The 15,675-nt window shown below is 31.6% G+C and overlaps 1 protein-coding gene across 3 annotated transcripts in view; it reads right to left on the reverse strand.

Moving 5' to 3' along the window:
• Positions 1-15,675, reverse strand: part of tfc (Brevican core protein triforce) — a 275,893-nt gene that overhangs the window by 177,012 nt on the left and 83,206 nt on the right. The window contains exon 2 of one of the 3 annotated variants that reach the window (XM_088237236.1): positions 115-324. The exons of the other annotated variants lie outside the window; for them this stretch is intronic. Within the exon in view, the coding sequence (XP_088093362.1) occupies positions 115-324 (210 nt within the window). The remainder of the gene's footprint in view (positions 1-114; positions 325-15,675) is intronic. 3 annotated transcript variants of the gene reach the window in all.

Genomic DNA, 15,675 nt, shown 5'->3' on the forward strand with positions numbered 1-15,675 from the left:
GTTTGATGCGCGTATGCGGTTTCTGGACTATTCTTAATTCTATGTTCTGAACATAAAATACCATCGAAAGAAGTTGCGATAGTACAGATAAAGATAATTGCAACAGTGACGTGCCTTCTTCATAGACGGAGTTGACCTGTTCGCTCTCCACGCTCTGCAAGTTCTCCTCCCTGTCGTCGTCCCCCGGGTCAGGGGGCGCGGCCCGGGGCAGGATGTCCGCCAGGGACGGGGGACGCAGGCCCGCCGCGCGCTGCGGAAACAGCCTCCGCTGCAGGTAGTGCTCCAGGATCTCCTGCGTGATGCGGTTCTGGCGCGCCAGCTCGTCTAGACGGAAACAAACGGCGTCAGAAGATGTTTCACTTTGAATTTGGAATGTGTTCAAATCGAACGCATCCGCGGCGGTGCGGTGCGTTGAAAATAAATGAATGGATACACTTTAACGCCAATATTGATGTTTTATTCAAGTTTTAACAATGTTATGTTATTTTTTACAATATTTTTATTCGATTAGTCATTTGAATTTTTACTATTTTATTATTTATAAATAAAAAAAATCTCTTTAACATCATGAAGATTTTTCAAATCATCTTTTTTAAATTCTACTTGTCGGGTTGTTTGATCGTAATAAACAGTTGAAAATCGAAATCAAAAGTAACAATCTTTGAATACACAATATTTTTATATAAAAAAAGAATTCTTTTTTCCAAATATTAATTGACACTAACATATTACAACAAAGATGAAAAACATTTTAGGGAAGGTAAAATAGAAGTCTAGACATCAAAAGAGCTTATTACCAGTCACTGACTGGTTTAAGTGGCCACACTACACACTGTGTAACATTCACCATTCTGCCCATATTTGAACATCTAAATTCCTTCAATTCTTTCATCTGTTGACATTTGTGAAGTCAAAGAGCTGAAACGAGCTGGGGCGAGATTCATCGGATCAAGTTATTTAGGCTACATACTAGATTTATTTATTGTGTATGCAGACAATTGGTAGAATTCCATATTTAATTTGGTAATGTATCCAAAATAAAACAAGTTTATTGGATTGTAATTCTACTTTATTTTTTATAAAATATACAATGGGTATATTGTGACGTGTTTCGCCTTGTTAGGACATTTTCAAACAAACTAACTTAATTTTGATTTTGATTTAATTGACATTAAACATGAATGAAACCTGTGTAAAACACCAATGTAGAATTTCAACAATAATTTTTAAAATAAACCTGTATAAATGAAATCAATATTTTTTATAATTATTACATTAATTTTAAAGTCATACCCTTACAAACGTTTTTAAATAATTGAAGGTTTTTCCCCAATATAACCAAAATATTCCTCTAATATACTCAGTATACCCTAATTGAATTTTAATTACTCTCCTTATTTTGGCTTGTATAGAAATCCACAAACATAAAATCGCAATTATTTTTAGTATATAAGGAAACTTAGTAAATATTTAAGTTAGTTTGTTTGAAAATGTCCTAACAAGACGAAACGCGTCACAATATACCCTTTGTATATTTTATAAAAAAATAAAGTAGAATTACAATCCAATAAACTTGTTTTATTTTGGATACATTACCAAATTACATACTAGATGCCTAGACCTCTATATTACCTTCTCTAAAATGTTCTTCATCTCTGTAGTAATATGTTAATATTATCAGCTCTCTACGAAGTTGAAACCAGACCTTGTCTACAAAAATTTGGACAAACTGAACATATTGCTGATTAATTGATACTATTGATTTATAACTATTACTAAATGATCAAGCAAATATCATTCTAATATCACAATTATATTAATTATTAATTATTGTGAATCGAGTCTCGAAGATGGCGCAAAAGCCTTGAAACCGGTCGCTAGTTATTTCCAATTTGTGTATCGTTCGTTTTTTATTTCTATAATAAATAGAAAAATACAGATATGTTTTTATTGTGCATTAAATTAATGTAAAAATTGAATAAAAACTAGCTCGTGCCAAACTATTACTAAATAATAGTTTGTCGGCGCGTTTCTTATACAGAAAAATATAAAATTATCGTAAAAAATAACTGAAAAAATAAACAAAAAATTAAACCATCTCCTCCCCACTCCGTTTTGGTTGACAGCACCAAATAACTTCCTTAATATTTTTTTAAATACTAATACCATGTTTTTATCTCTTTTGGTCATAACACAGCATTTAGGACTAGATGCAATGACCGGTCTGAGGAGACTTTTGTAAATAATGGTCTTAGTTTTCCTAGTAAACAATTTGGATCCCAGATTTTCAAACAAGCCATAATAAAATATGTTTGCTGCCGATAGCTGCGATCTAATTTCAGTAATATAATTATTATCATTAGTCATTTCAGTACCTAAATATTTGATAGAGTTGACATTGTCTATGTGGTGTGACCCAGCTTCTATTGCCTGCTATGCATAGTACTCGTATATTTGTGACTTTCTTGCTAACATACATTTAGTCTAAGATGTATTTATTTACGGGCCCAAATACTTTATCCAATATCTTGAGACATATTGAGTTATGGTTTTGACATTTTTTTATGGAATCCCATTGTAGTTATGTCACAACTTACAATTGAATATAAGTTTAGTTGTAAATTTAAATACCAGTCTAAAGAAGCCCGTTTGAGGACGAAAGCCAATTCGTTGATTTATTATGTGAAAGTATACCAAGTATTTTAATTTAAAGCTAATTTAAAATAAAAGCTATTAGCTACAATACACCGAGTACCTTTGTTTGCACCTTTAGTAAATTACTTTCGTTAGTCTAGTTCTCGTCTAACTGCCTTGACTAGAGAAATAGTCGGTAACCTGTAATTTTCCACTACGCTCAGACCGTATATTGTATTATATTGTCTCCCAGTAAAGGTATATTCAGTTAAACTTTCTAAATACTGCATGTTATGTTTAAACCCCTCATTTGATATGAATCATATGTAACTTATGTACAGCCAACTTGCATAACTAAAAAAAATAGTTTAACGCAATACGTACAATATTGATATAGGTAAGTTACGACATAAGTTTCTTAGAGCGTTATAACATACAAAGTAGAATTATAAAAATTTATAAAGAAGAAGAAATAAAAGAATTTGTGATGAATAAGTCACTCAGATACCAACATAATATTAAAATTCCTAAATTCCACACAAGTCATGGTCAAAATAGCTTTGTCTTCAAAGGTGTACAAAATTATAATAATCTTCCCAATGAAGTAAACACTATTAAAAATAATATTTCAATAAGAAAATTTAAAGTAAATCTAATGAAATTTTTTGAACACGTGTAAAAACTACATTAAATTTTAATTGGTATGAATGTATTATTGTTTTATGTCTTTATTCAAAATTATATAAACTCTTATAAATAAACAACTACAACAGTGTAAGTCACTCTCCAAGCACAAGAGTTAGTCTCTTTTTTTGGAGAGTTACAGTGATAACATTTACTAGATGTGTAAAAGTAGATATGTACAGATTTTTTTTTAAAACATGTACCTTTAATGTATTTTTAAAAAGGACTTTAGTCAGTTTTTGAGTCTCAACAATTGATTTAACGGATGTAAGAATGCTAGAAGATTTAATTGTTCTTTTTTTAAAATTACATGACAAAACAAATAAACATCCTTTATTTCAATGTTTTTAATTAGGTAAAATAATAAAAACATTGTTGTGTACAATAATGGAGAGTGACGCAGGGGCGAATCGTCCAAATAAGCGATTATGCACAGCTTACCATTATATATGAATTTTATAAAAATGGTTTATAATAACTGTGTTTCTTCATCATCATTTTTTTATGTATATAGTACTGCATATAGCACCAACCGTAGCGTATCTTGATCGTTTTTTTACATGAAGGTAAGATGATTAATCTTACGCTTCAAGTACCAGTCCAGGAACTTTGAAATATTTTAGTGTGAAACACCCTTTTAAATTAATATTTCATATCAACCACGCCGGGAATCGAACCCGAGACCTCTTGCATGGAAGGCAAATGCACTGACCATTACACCACAAAGCCGACGATATTTATGGGAAAATAAATAAAATTATTATTATTTATCAAGTCGCCACCACCATTTATATCTTCCTACGAAAAAAAAATATCTATGAAGTGCGCCTAGCGCCTAGCCTATTCTCAGTGAACGATAAAACTAGCCGATTACCTCAGCTTGCTTCTCCATACAAAAAAAAACGACATTATATTTTACATCTTTAACCCAATCGCGGTTTTTAATACTAAAACAAGCTTGCAGATTACAATAATAATTTAAAGATTCTCTCTTTGGAAATAAGTATTTCGAGCATTATTTCCGAACGAGTATTTTTCTTTGATAGAATACCGTTGACACATTATGTATCACAAAAGACATGTGCAATTTGAAGTGGCCGTTTTTGGTATTATTCATTTTAAAAGTAATCGGCCATTGATCAGTGTTATATTTCAATCATAATGGCAATATCAGCTAAATGCCATTAGGATATTTTTTGATGAACTTTTGTATTAGTGTTGTATTAAAATAGCAAAGAATTAGGCTGCGTTTATTGCAATATTCTTAGCGAAGTTAATAATAATTGTTGTTATAATTGATTTTCACATAAAAAATAGCCATTTAAAATAATATATATTGCTTATAAGTAGATACAAATTAATGAACTTTTATTGTAGATTAAAAACCATTGCTCGCCGCTGGAGTGACGTCTTACAATTAAGCCTTTTATATTATGTAAAAAAATAATTTCTTAAAACTACAAATAAATTTACCAAATATTCAGAGTTTTTAATTTAAATGCCATAAAATAATTTTGAATACAATTTTGAATATCGTGTTTAAGTGTTATGTAATCCTGATTGTATTTTTGTTAATTTTATTGATTTCATTAAATAAAAATATTCCTCTGTAAGTATAATGATGACTTTTTGTTGTTTTTCATTGAGGAATAATTGAAATATTATAAGTCGTAAGCTTTGTACGAAACAAAAACATTTTTAGATATCTGATTTACCTATATAGATTTGAAACAAACAATTCTCTTTGAATATTAATTTTTTGTCTAGAACTTTGAATTCTTTAAATAATTGAGCAGTGGGAAAAAGCATTTTTCATGATATATCATACGTATATTATTATTTTTGATGTCTTTATGTTTTTCCATATATATTTGGTGTTACTTCGTTTTTTTTTGTTTCAATTTATTGTCAAAAAACTTTTTATATACAGCAATATTATAATAATGATTTTCAATTGTCTCTGCACCATTCAACCATTTTAAAGTTGTATTTTTTTATATTATTACTGAACCAAAGTGTAAGCTAACTTAATCACTTAAAATTTGTTAATATCAAGAGATTTTCAATAAAAATCGAAAAAACATGCAAATCCAAAATGATGAAAATATTACATTGATTCACGATATAATGTTGAAAGGGAAAACGTACTTATGTTTCCCGCCAACATCCGAGTAATCGTACCGGATACGAGAGCAAGTGATCCGGAAGTTAGTTCCGGTGAACTGAGATGATCCAATCAGCGCGCACATTTACCGGAAATATTCCCAGTCACGTGGGTGCCTGTAATTGGCTCGTGTCTCTCGACTCTTGGAAGTAATATTAAAAGCCGATTCTCGGTAATACATAATACCGGCAGCATTTCATTCCATTTATTTGTAAAATATTCACTTAGGAACCTACTTATTTACAAGGAAATAAATACAAACATTTTTTTAATTATCATCACCATGCCCTTTTCCGCACACAGTGGTGCATAGAGCACTGTATTAGTAAATCAAATTAAGAATAATTCCATCTGTTATATAAAGGTAATGCAAAAAAAAAATACGCCACAGGTGTAAGTACAAAAACAATGAAATATTGCATTTATAAAACCTTGAAAATCAATATTTCATGTTCTTTCTGCCAGGAATCGAACCTAAAACCTCGAAAATGGAAGGTGAAGGCGTCAATCAGTATGCAACTAAGCGGACGTATTTCCACTCGATTGACTTATTCACGATATTTACCCGAGAGCAGTCATCGAGTCGAAAACTCTCGTCCAGGGTTCTGGTTGTATTTCACTCAGAGAACTGTATTTCTTATTCGCCTGGACACAGAAAACAAAAATACTCGTTTTAAAGAGTTACCAATTTTTTATATGAAAAAGTATTTGATTTTTTTGAGCACTTTAGCCAGAAGCAAATAGCCGTCCCAGAAATCGATATTTTTTAGTCTTTTTTTTTATTTTGGGATTTTTTAAAATAAATACAATTTTTTGTAAATAGCTGTCTAGAAAACGGAATTTTTACTTTTTAAAAAATTTATTGCCTTTTTTTAACTAACTAAAAGTGAGTCTTAGCAACCGCCTTGTGTTCACATATAATTTATGAACATTGAACTGCATCTCAACAAATTTGTATTATTATACCAATGTCTTATTTATTTATTAATATAAACGCCCAATGGGCATTTTTAATGACATTTTCATACATAGAGTTTTTTTATAAAGGAAAGTAGAAAGACACAATGGTATATAGTAGACTTGGTGGGAGTGGAAGCGAGAGAGAGGTGTTTTTGAATTTGATTCAGTGATCGTTTGAAAGAAGACTACTTGATATCAAAGAAATAGGGGAATGAAAACCATAGTTAGTTCCATGGTTATCGGTATGAAAGAATAAGTTTTATGAATTATTTAATGCTTATTGTTCGTGAAGCATCATAATTCCAATAAAAAAAATAAAAGGGAAATATAAAAACGTTGATTTGATATCATATTTCAATAAACTTGGCTCAATTACACTTTTACCTGCCATTATTTCTGGTTTAGCTAATTGAAAAAATGTGCATTCTGGTAATGAGATCCTATCTGAATCCATTATATGTCTAGAAACTACAACGCGAGCATAATATAACATTACCATGATTTCAATCTTGCTGTAACCCAGTCACTTGTAGAAATCGGAAGTAAGTCGTTTGATGCTTATTTAATAAACATTATTACGTATTATTTCAAAAGAAAAGTTAAACATGGTTTAACACATTTAATCCAAATTAAAAAATATATATATTCTTATAGAAATAGACCCAACAGACGTTGTCTTGCCCGAACGTTGGTTTGCCTGGTATTATCTTGGAAAAAGACTTTTCATTGATCAGTTGGTACCTAGGTAATTGTTTGTGATCACATTCCAAAACTAAAAATTGATAATACTCAAATATTGAATTTAAGTAGGTACCTAGGTATTTGTTTATGGTTTAATTCCAAAACATAAAATTAATATTTTTTCAAATATGGCATTCTTTTTGCAAACTTCAAAACTTGAATTTAGTATGATTTTAGTATTAACAAAAATCCAGTAAAAAGAAATAAATCGGTAGAGACTGTAAGGAAATTAAGGAAAGAATCTGATTGAGTAAACATTCAAAAACAAACTTTTTCTTTACACAAAATAACAACATCTTTCCATTTTTTTGTAAATGCATTGTCCTCGAATGCAACCCTGGTAGATCGATGAATAAAAAATTTTTGCTCCTTACTTCTTTTTTACAAATTGAATTGAAGATTTTAATATCTACGAGCACGCACAGCGCAAAGATCTATATTTCTCTGAAAACCGCACGTAAATCGATAAAGCCGTTTAGAAGGAGTTCAGTGATATCACGCGTACAGAGGAATTAAATATATAAATATGACATAAATGTGGGTAGGATTATTTTGAGCGTATAAATAAGTCGTAGGCTTATTAATATTTACTCCGTTTTTTTATGTAGAGCTAGTTGCTCCAAAAAGTTATTTTTAAAAGTTTAAAGTAATAAATATCATAATGCATTTTACTAAAAACTGTCACAATTTGTTACATGAAAAAGATAAAACAACTCATTTATACTTAAAGAAAAGTATTTTTTTACTATTTAAGGAAATCGAGTGAAGGAAACGTCCGCCTAGTAGTGTAGTAGTTGGTGTGTTCGCCCACCATGCTTGAGGTCCCCGGTTCCATTCTTGGAATATTCGACTATAACCCTTCCCCTACTCCCCTTAAAATCTGGAACATTCATTAGCAATTGCTTCAATCAACTTAATTTGATGTAAAAAATGATAATCTAATATATATAATTCCTCTGTGCGTGTAATGTCGCTGAATTCCTTCTAAACGACTTAACCGATTTACGTGTGGTTTTCAGAGAAATATAGATATTTGCACTGTGCGTGTTTGTAGTTTGACGTTTGCAAAAAAAATGCCATTTTTGAAAAATATTTATTTTATGATTTAGAATTCAACCATAAACAAGTATCTAGGTACCAACTTATCAACGAATGAATGTCTTTTCTAAGGTTATAAGCAGGCAAACCAACATTCGGGCAGGACAATGTCTGTCAGGTTCGCTAGTATTTTAAATGTAATCTTATCGCTTAATTTAAAGCTTATCGCGAGAGCAAACGGACCACTCTTAGCGGAGCTCTGAGAGCAACTGACGTTTTGTGGCAGTGGTATAAGCTGGCCTGCGTCACGTGTAAAATTATCTCTCTCGTTCGCGAATAAGTTATCTATAGCGTTGAGAGTGAGACGTAAAGACTGTTTGAGACAGTCATGTTGTATTGAGTACTCCTTTACTTCGTCGCCGCGATAATGCGACACATCGGTAAGATTTTAATTGCATGGATGATTTATCTCCGATTTTTTATAAAATGCCTTTTCTGTGCCCAATAAGCATGTAATATTTAATAATAAATTTAATCAATCGATATGTAGCTTAAAATATAAAACCTTAGCTCAGTATTTATTATATTTACAGACGTATAAAAGTTACTAGATACAATGTGTACAGGTGACATATTACCGGGAAAATAAAGTAAAATATTTGTTTTTAAAGGTAGTTTTTAGTGCCTTATTTTATTTTCGACTGTAGTATACGATATCAGCGGCAAAAAAAAAATTCGTTTTATTTTGTTGTTATGGAAAACATAATGCGTTTTCTAATGACGTGACAATGTAAATACCAAATTTGTTGCAACAGAAAGGAAAAACAATTTTGTGAAGGATATATGAAAGTCTAGGCATTTACAGGCCTAATAAACTGTCATTGGCTGGTTAGGTAGCCACTATACACAAGTCATAAGCCCTGTAAATGCCGAGACATCCATATTCCCTTCTCAAAATGTTTTCCCTCTCAATTGCAACACATTAAGATCGATATAACTCCCAAGGGAGAAAATTCAACCTGTCTGCAAACATTTGGACATACTTAAAACATTGTTGATTTAAATACTAATTCATTTACAGATTTTCCCCTCGTACTTTGACAAATAAATGAAATAAAATACGAATCAAACCAACGTATTAAATTAAGAAGTCACAAAAAGGATAATAATGAGAATGCAAAAAAATATATACCTGAATTCTGAACATAAAAGAATTTCAACAATGTTTGATTATGTCCAAATGCTTGCAGACTGGCTGGATTTCCTCCCTAGGGAGTTGTTCATATTTAAATTTATTTCAACAGAGAGGGAAAACATTTTTGAGAAGGGAATATGGAAGTCTAGGTCAAAAGCCCTGTAAATGCCTAGACTTCCATATTCCCTTCTCAAAAATGTTTTCCCTCTCTGTTGAAATAAATTGAAAAATAAAAGAATTTGACTATTATACATATACAAAATACCTACATCTTAGGTAGGTTCAAAAAAATATTTTTATGCATATTTTAAAACTATATTATTAATATTTTAACTTTAAAAATGTTGGTTGATCTTGATTCACAAAAATATAAATTACTCGAGTTAAAAGTGTTAAGAATCTCATGTTAGACATAACTTTATAAATTATAGTGGAAAACTATTTCCGAGTAATTGATTTATAGTGATTAAAGCATTAAATATACGTAGAATATATTTAAATTGCGTAAATTTATCTAATTTAAATATATACGCAGTGTGGTTTGATTAGATCAGGGGCATATTTCAACAACAAAAAATTACATGCGAAAGAACTACGAGTATATATGTTAAACGTTGATTATTATTTCATAGGAGAAAAAACATGAACGATAGTCCGCTTTGGGTTGTGTGATTGGCTGAAGTGATCACTTTACGCACTGTGAAACATTACCGATCTGCCTATGTTTAAACATCCGCATTTCTTTAATTGAACGTAGTTATGCAGAAAGCAGCCAGTCATAAAAAAGTGAAACTGAGATAATAGCAAAATTGGTGCGAAGGTTTTCACGGTCACTGTTATCAATATGTTTCTTTTTTGGGTGATACCGTGTGTGTTGGATTTGTTCCGACGTTTCGGCTACCATTGCAGGAGCCATCTTTAGGGTAAACTGAGTCTAAGACTACGACTTAAAAAAATATTGATCCACGCCAATTTAACTGTGTCGTGTGGATTTGAGAATACGTATGATATAGGCCTTGGGTACAAGAATATACATCGTTAAAGCGTTGCATAGCTAAAGTAATTTTCGTTCAATATGTAGCTTAATGCAATTGCGAAATTCTCAAATGTAAATTACGTAATAAAAATAAGTGTTTACAATCACTATCATCTCGTTATTTCAGGTTAAATGTATTTTGTTTTCTACCCACACTACAATTTACCCTAATGAGACTATTAAGACGTTCACTAATTGAGACATTGACACTAAATAATTATTTCAGTCCGATAAACTAAAAACTTTTAACAGAGACATTATCTTATGTATGTGCGTATAATGCAGTACGTATATTTATTCGGTTAATTGCTACTCATTGAAACAAATATGTTCGTTTTTATTTTTGGTACGTGTATTTTGTACATACACAAATCTGGATTTCTCCCAAGGGGGAGTAGGTATATATTTTTTATTAATATATACCTACTCCCCCTTTTTCTCATTTAATAACATATATACAAAAATCAAAAATGTAACCTGTGTCGATATTCGCTAATAAGCGGAATGGGGAATGTTGTAGTACGTAAAGTGGCCACTTAACCCAGCCCATGACAGGTCATAAGCCCTGTAAACGCTCGAATATCCATAATCCTGAATTGGAAAAAATTCTACCTCATCTCTGTAGGGATATTAATAAAAAATGTTCGTTTTTTTTTGCTGAAAGAATAATTGCAGTGAAAAAATCAGAAGACATTATTAAAAATTAAGAACCTCAAACGGAAGTAATAATTATATGAGCGACTTTTGTAATAAACTTATTGCATTTGTTAAGATAATAATAATTATTATTATTTACACAACGAATTCTGAGATCAAGCCAACAAAGCCTCTCAAGTGTCAGAATGTCTATTAGAGACAATATGGAAAACTAAAAACAAGTGAATTAACAGCAAAGTTAGAATGAACGTATTCCATTGAAACATGAGCGGAATTTTTATTTTTATTTTTTTATATGGGAGTTGCTTTATTATTTACCTTGCTTATAATATACAAGGTTTATATTTCAAAAAGTGGATTTTTCTGCAATTAAATATCTTAAAAATTAATCTAAACTATTGGGATCAGGAGGGATATATTAATGTGGGCTAATCAGGAACTTCTCAGCATTTGCTCACGTGGAGAGGAAACCACTTAAAACTCTTCAGGAGAAGCCGGCCTGTTGGCAGTAGTCAACAGGCCTTCCGTTCCACTAGAGGAGTGTTCGGCATTTTGTTCCCTACTTTGGTTTATTTTACCAATTTCCTGCGCTATATTTATCATATATGATACTACCTCTCGTGTGAGTTCTTTAACATGAGCGGATACCACGAGAACGAAGAACCTGCTAAGAACATCAGAGATGAGGGTCCTCAGATCGATTATAGGAAACACTCTGCGCGACCGGATCGGAAATGACTTTATACGGGAAACGTGCAAATTCGAAGATATAGTGCACTGGAGCAGGTCCCGTAAAAGATTCTGGAGATACCACATAAATAGAATAAGCAGCGATAGACTGGTGTCCATCGCAGCCAAAGAATTTCCTTCTGGACGGCGCCCACCTGAAAGGATGGAAGGATAGTTAGGCCTCATCACGGGAGACTGAGTAGACTAAGTAGAACGGACTGTCAGATCTACAAGAAGACAAAGAATAAGAAGAATCATATTATTCGTTATAGGCAGGCAGCTTTTGCTGGTGCGCATCTCGTGTACTGCTTTTTGTCTGCGTTCTTCTTTCTTCAAAAAAGCATAAGCACGGTTTTCGACCTGGTTGACAGAAACGGAATGGACAACTAGGCTTGGCAATTTATTCCAGTCTGAAACCATCTTGCTCGAATGCAAGGTTTTCTTGGGATTGGGGTGGAATTGGAGACAATAGAGCTTCCAGTAATGACCCCATAAATTTGTGTTGGTATTTAATTCATACATCTTATACAGAGGGCAGTCATAGTAATCATTGAGTATCTTATAAGTTTCCATCAAGTATCCTCTATTCCGTCTTTATCCCAATTATGTAAGTCTAATCTACCGTGCTAGGGGCATCCTTTCGAGTAATTTTGGGATTTTTGTAGCACATCTTTGTACTTTTTCCAGTAGCTCGATGTCTCTAGTAAAGAAGGGACTGCATACTTGCTATCCATACTCTGATACAGGTCTTACATCTTGTATATTTTAAGAAATATCTCTGGAGTAATATTTTGGAATGTCTTATTAATCAAATAAATTATTGACTTGGCTTTTTCGGCGATAGATGTGTTGTGAGCTTTCTATTTTAAATCCATTGATATGATTATGCTGAGTTTTTGTTTGTTTATTTGATATGTTTTATTTAAAAATACATTTTTTACATACTTATGTAATACGAGTACAAACTGAAGTAAAAATAAATGAGAAAAAAAATTGCTTACAAAAAATAATTAACCTCTTGTGCATGGTATGGGATTGTGTTTATATTAACTAACATACAATGTTAATTCTATTCCTAAATAAAAATAATAAATATTTAACATTAAAAAATACATATAACATCATGGTAAAGTACACAAAAGTTTTTAAAGATATTCGCGTAAAATGTTTCAATCAAAAAATATTTTCAAATTTAAATATGCTTAAAAGAAACAATAAATTAATGTTGTTTTTAAATAAATGACGATAAGAGTGTGTAAATAAAAATTAACAAACTGTGTTTAAACTCTACAGAATTTCTATCCCATATTGCCATACAGTATACTTACACAGGACAGAGTTGTTCTGCAATCGTTCGCAGATTACTCTGTTAATGAAGATCACGCTGTATATCAAAACAGAGAATCTCTGTGTTGCAATAGATTTCGCTTCGGAACATTTTAGCAAACTGGAGTACAAACTACTACAACGACTCTCTGCTCTGCATTGGTTAAGTTAGCTTAGGGTTTGGTTTGTTTAGGAAAGGTTAGGTGATTTGGCAAAATTTGTTCATTTTATTATATTTTGTTGCTATTGGATACTTAACGCATACTTGCAAGTGTGCTCAATTGGTTAATTGCTAAAATAAAAAAACCTACTACAAACGTACAACAGTATTTTAATTTGCTAATTATATGCTTTTCATGCAATATTCGAAGAATTACATAAATAGCTTTTATTTTTTTAAGTTTAACAATACATGTAATTTTATCACCAATACAGTATTATCCATGGTTTGCTTTACATACATGCGAGCAAATCGCATACCAATACAGATTATTCTCTACTTGTATGTAGTTCGCTTCAGCGCATGATGCATGGCATTTTAACCTTTCCAAGCCTGAACGTGAAAAAAATCCGTGTTTACCCGAGGGGGGCACCAGAAATACTTCAGCCACGACTTTAATATTTTTTTTGCGTCATTATGATTTTCGTGATGGTGTTTATAAAACTGTGTCATAATATTTTGAAGAGAGTGAGGAGGGGAATTTATGCAGAATGTAAAGAAAAAAATCAGAATTTTCGTGGTTATGGCTGGAAAAAGCGACCAAATAGCAAAAAGTACAAGGGAAAACTGACCAACATAACAAAAATTATTGAAATGTAGAGCGATTAATTGTAATGTTTGCTGTTTGCATGGGGGAAAGCACAGACAAATTGATGAATCACTATTTTAAAAATTCGGCAGAAAAATATTTTTTTGCTTTGATACAACCTTAACATTATGGAATAGCAACAATATTTGGAGTTTGTTCAAATTTTTGTAGACAATGACTGGATTTAGCTCCCTAGGGAGCTGTTTATATGAACATATTACAACAGAGATGAAGAAAAATTTAGATCAGGTAATATAGAAGTCTAGGCATCTACAGGGCTTATGATCTGTCATTGGTTGGTTTAAGTGGCCACTTTACACACTGTGTAACATTCACTATTTTGCTCATATTTAAACATCTATATTCCTTCAATTTTTCCAACATCAAAACATCACCAGACGAAAGAAGTGTTTAAAGTAGCCACTTAAACCAGCCAATGACAGGTCATAAGCCTTGTAGATGCCTAGAATGTTTTCTCTTAAACTATATTGTCCTTCATCTCTGTTTTCTATATGTTCATTATGGGGTAGAGTTATGCAAAAAAATAAATTAATATGATGTTGAGCAAAAAAGTTATTGAAAAATTATGCTACCTGGGAGACCCTAGATACCCCCTCTACGCCCGGAAGGGTTAAAGAGCATAAAGTGGTCCGGCGCAGACTAGGGGTATCTGTGTCAGTATCCAGTTTGGTTTGGTTCCGCGTCTCGTGTCGATTGCAATAAATATAAATATATCAAAATTAATAAACGATAATGTTTTCAATCAATTTATTATACAGTGTAAAATCATTTCAATCGATAAATCAAATTAGAAACAGTTCAAACATTTATCTTTTTTTTTTAAGCCAATCAACAGGCTTCAGTAAGCCCTAATAGATTGGCATTAATGAGTAATACTTAATCTAAACATTCTTAAAATCTACTTAAATTAACAAAGTGTATAATTAACAAAAGGTATGTATATATCATAATCCAGGCGGGAATGGCAAGTGTGACATCGCGAGTCAGGAGAGACAACACCGCTTGCTTCTTAAATGCTTGCCCTTGCTGTAGGAACACATCGACAGTACCGTTTAAGAAGATTTCGTTCACTGTTCTGAGGATCCTTGGCAGAGGGGAAAAGAATCCGATGTTAGTTTTATAATTTCCCACAGCAAATACAGGATTGGTACGCAAGTTACGGCGAGGTACATTAAGGTTAATCCGAGCAAGGAGATCATGGGCATCAATACAGTTAGATATTAATTTGTGCAAGAACATTAAACCAACTAAAGTCCTTCTGAATTCTAAACTAAAGATATAAAAGTACTCTAGTCGATCATAATAATTGATTATGAAAGTATTTGATCCGATTCTAAATATTAACGATTTAAAAAATTTACGTAAAAATTTATGTTGAAAATAATGCTTCACAAAAATCACACTTTCCCCTTTTTCCAATTGTTCCAAGAAGCTAAACTTTTAGATATATGACAAATATATTGTTTTCAATGTTTGAAATATATATTTAAGAACCAAAATGTATTTAAAAGTCATTCTTAGAGATCAAGTAAAAGAAGGAATCGTGTGCTAGAAATACCACATTGTAAAACGAGGCCAGCACAGAGACTTGCATACTTTATAGGCTCAAAATTTTTTAATTCTTTTTTTACTGATGATATTTCATTGTTTCCAAACATTTAAAATTTTCCTTCATTTAAAA

Source organism: Micrasema longulum, unplaced genomic scaffold, assembly GCF_059751315.1.
Source record: "Micrasema longulum isolate JH-2025_06_02 unplaced genomic scaffold, ASM5975131v1 h1tg001675l, whole genome shotgun sequence".
NCBI lineage: Eukaryota > Metazoa > Arthropoda > Insecta > Trichoptera > Brachycentridae > Micrasema > Micrasema longulum.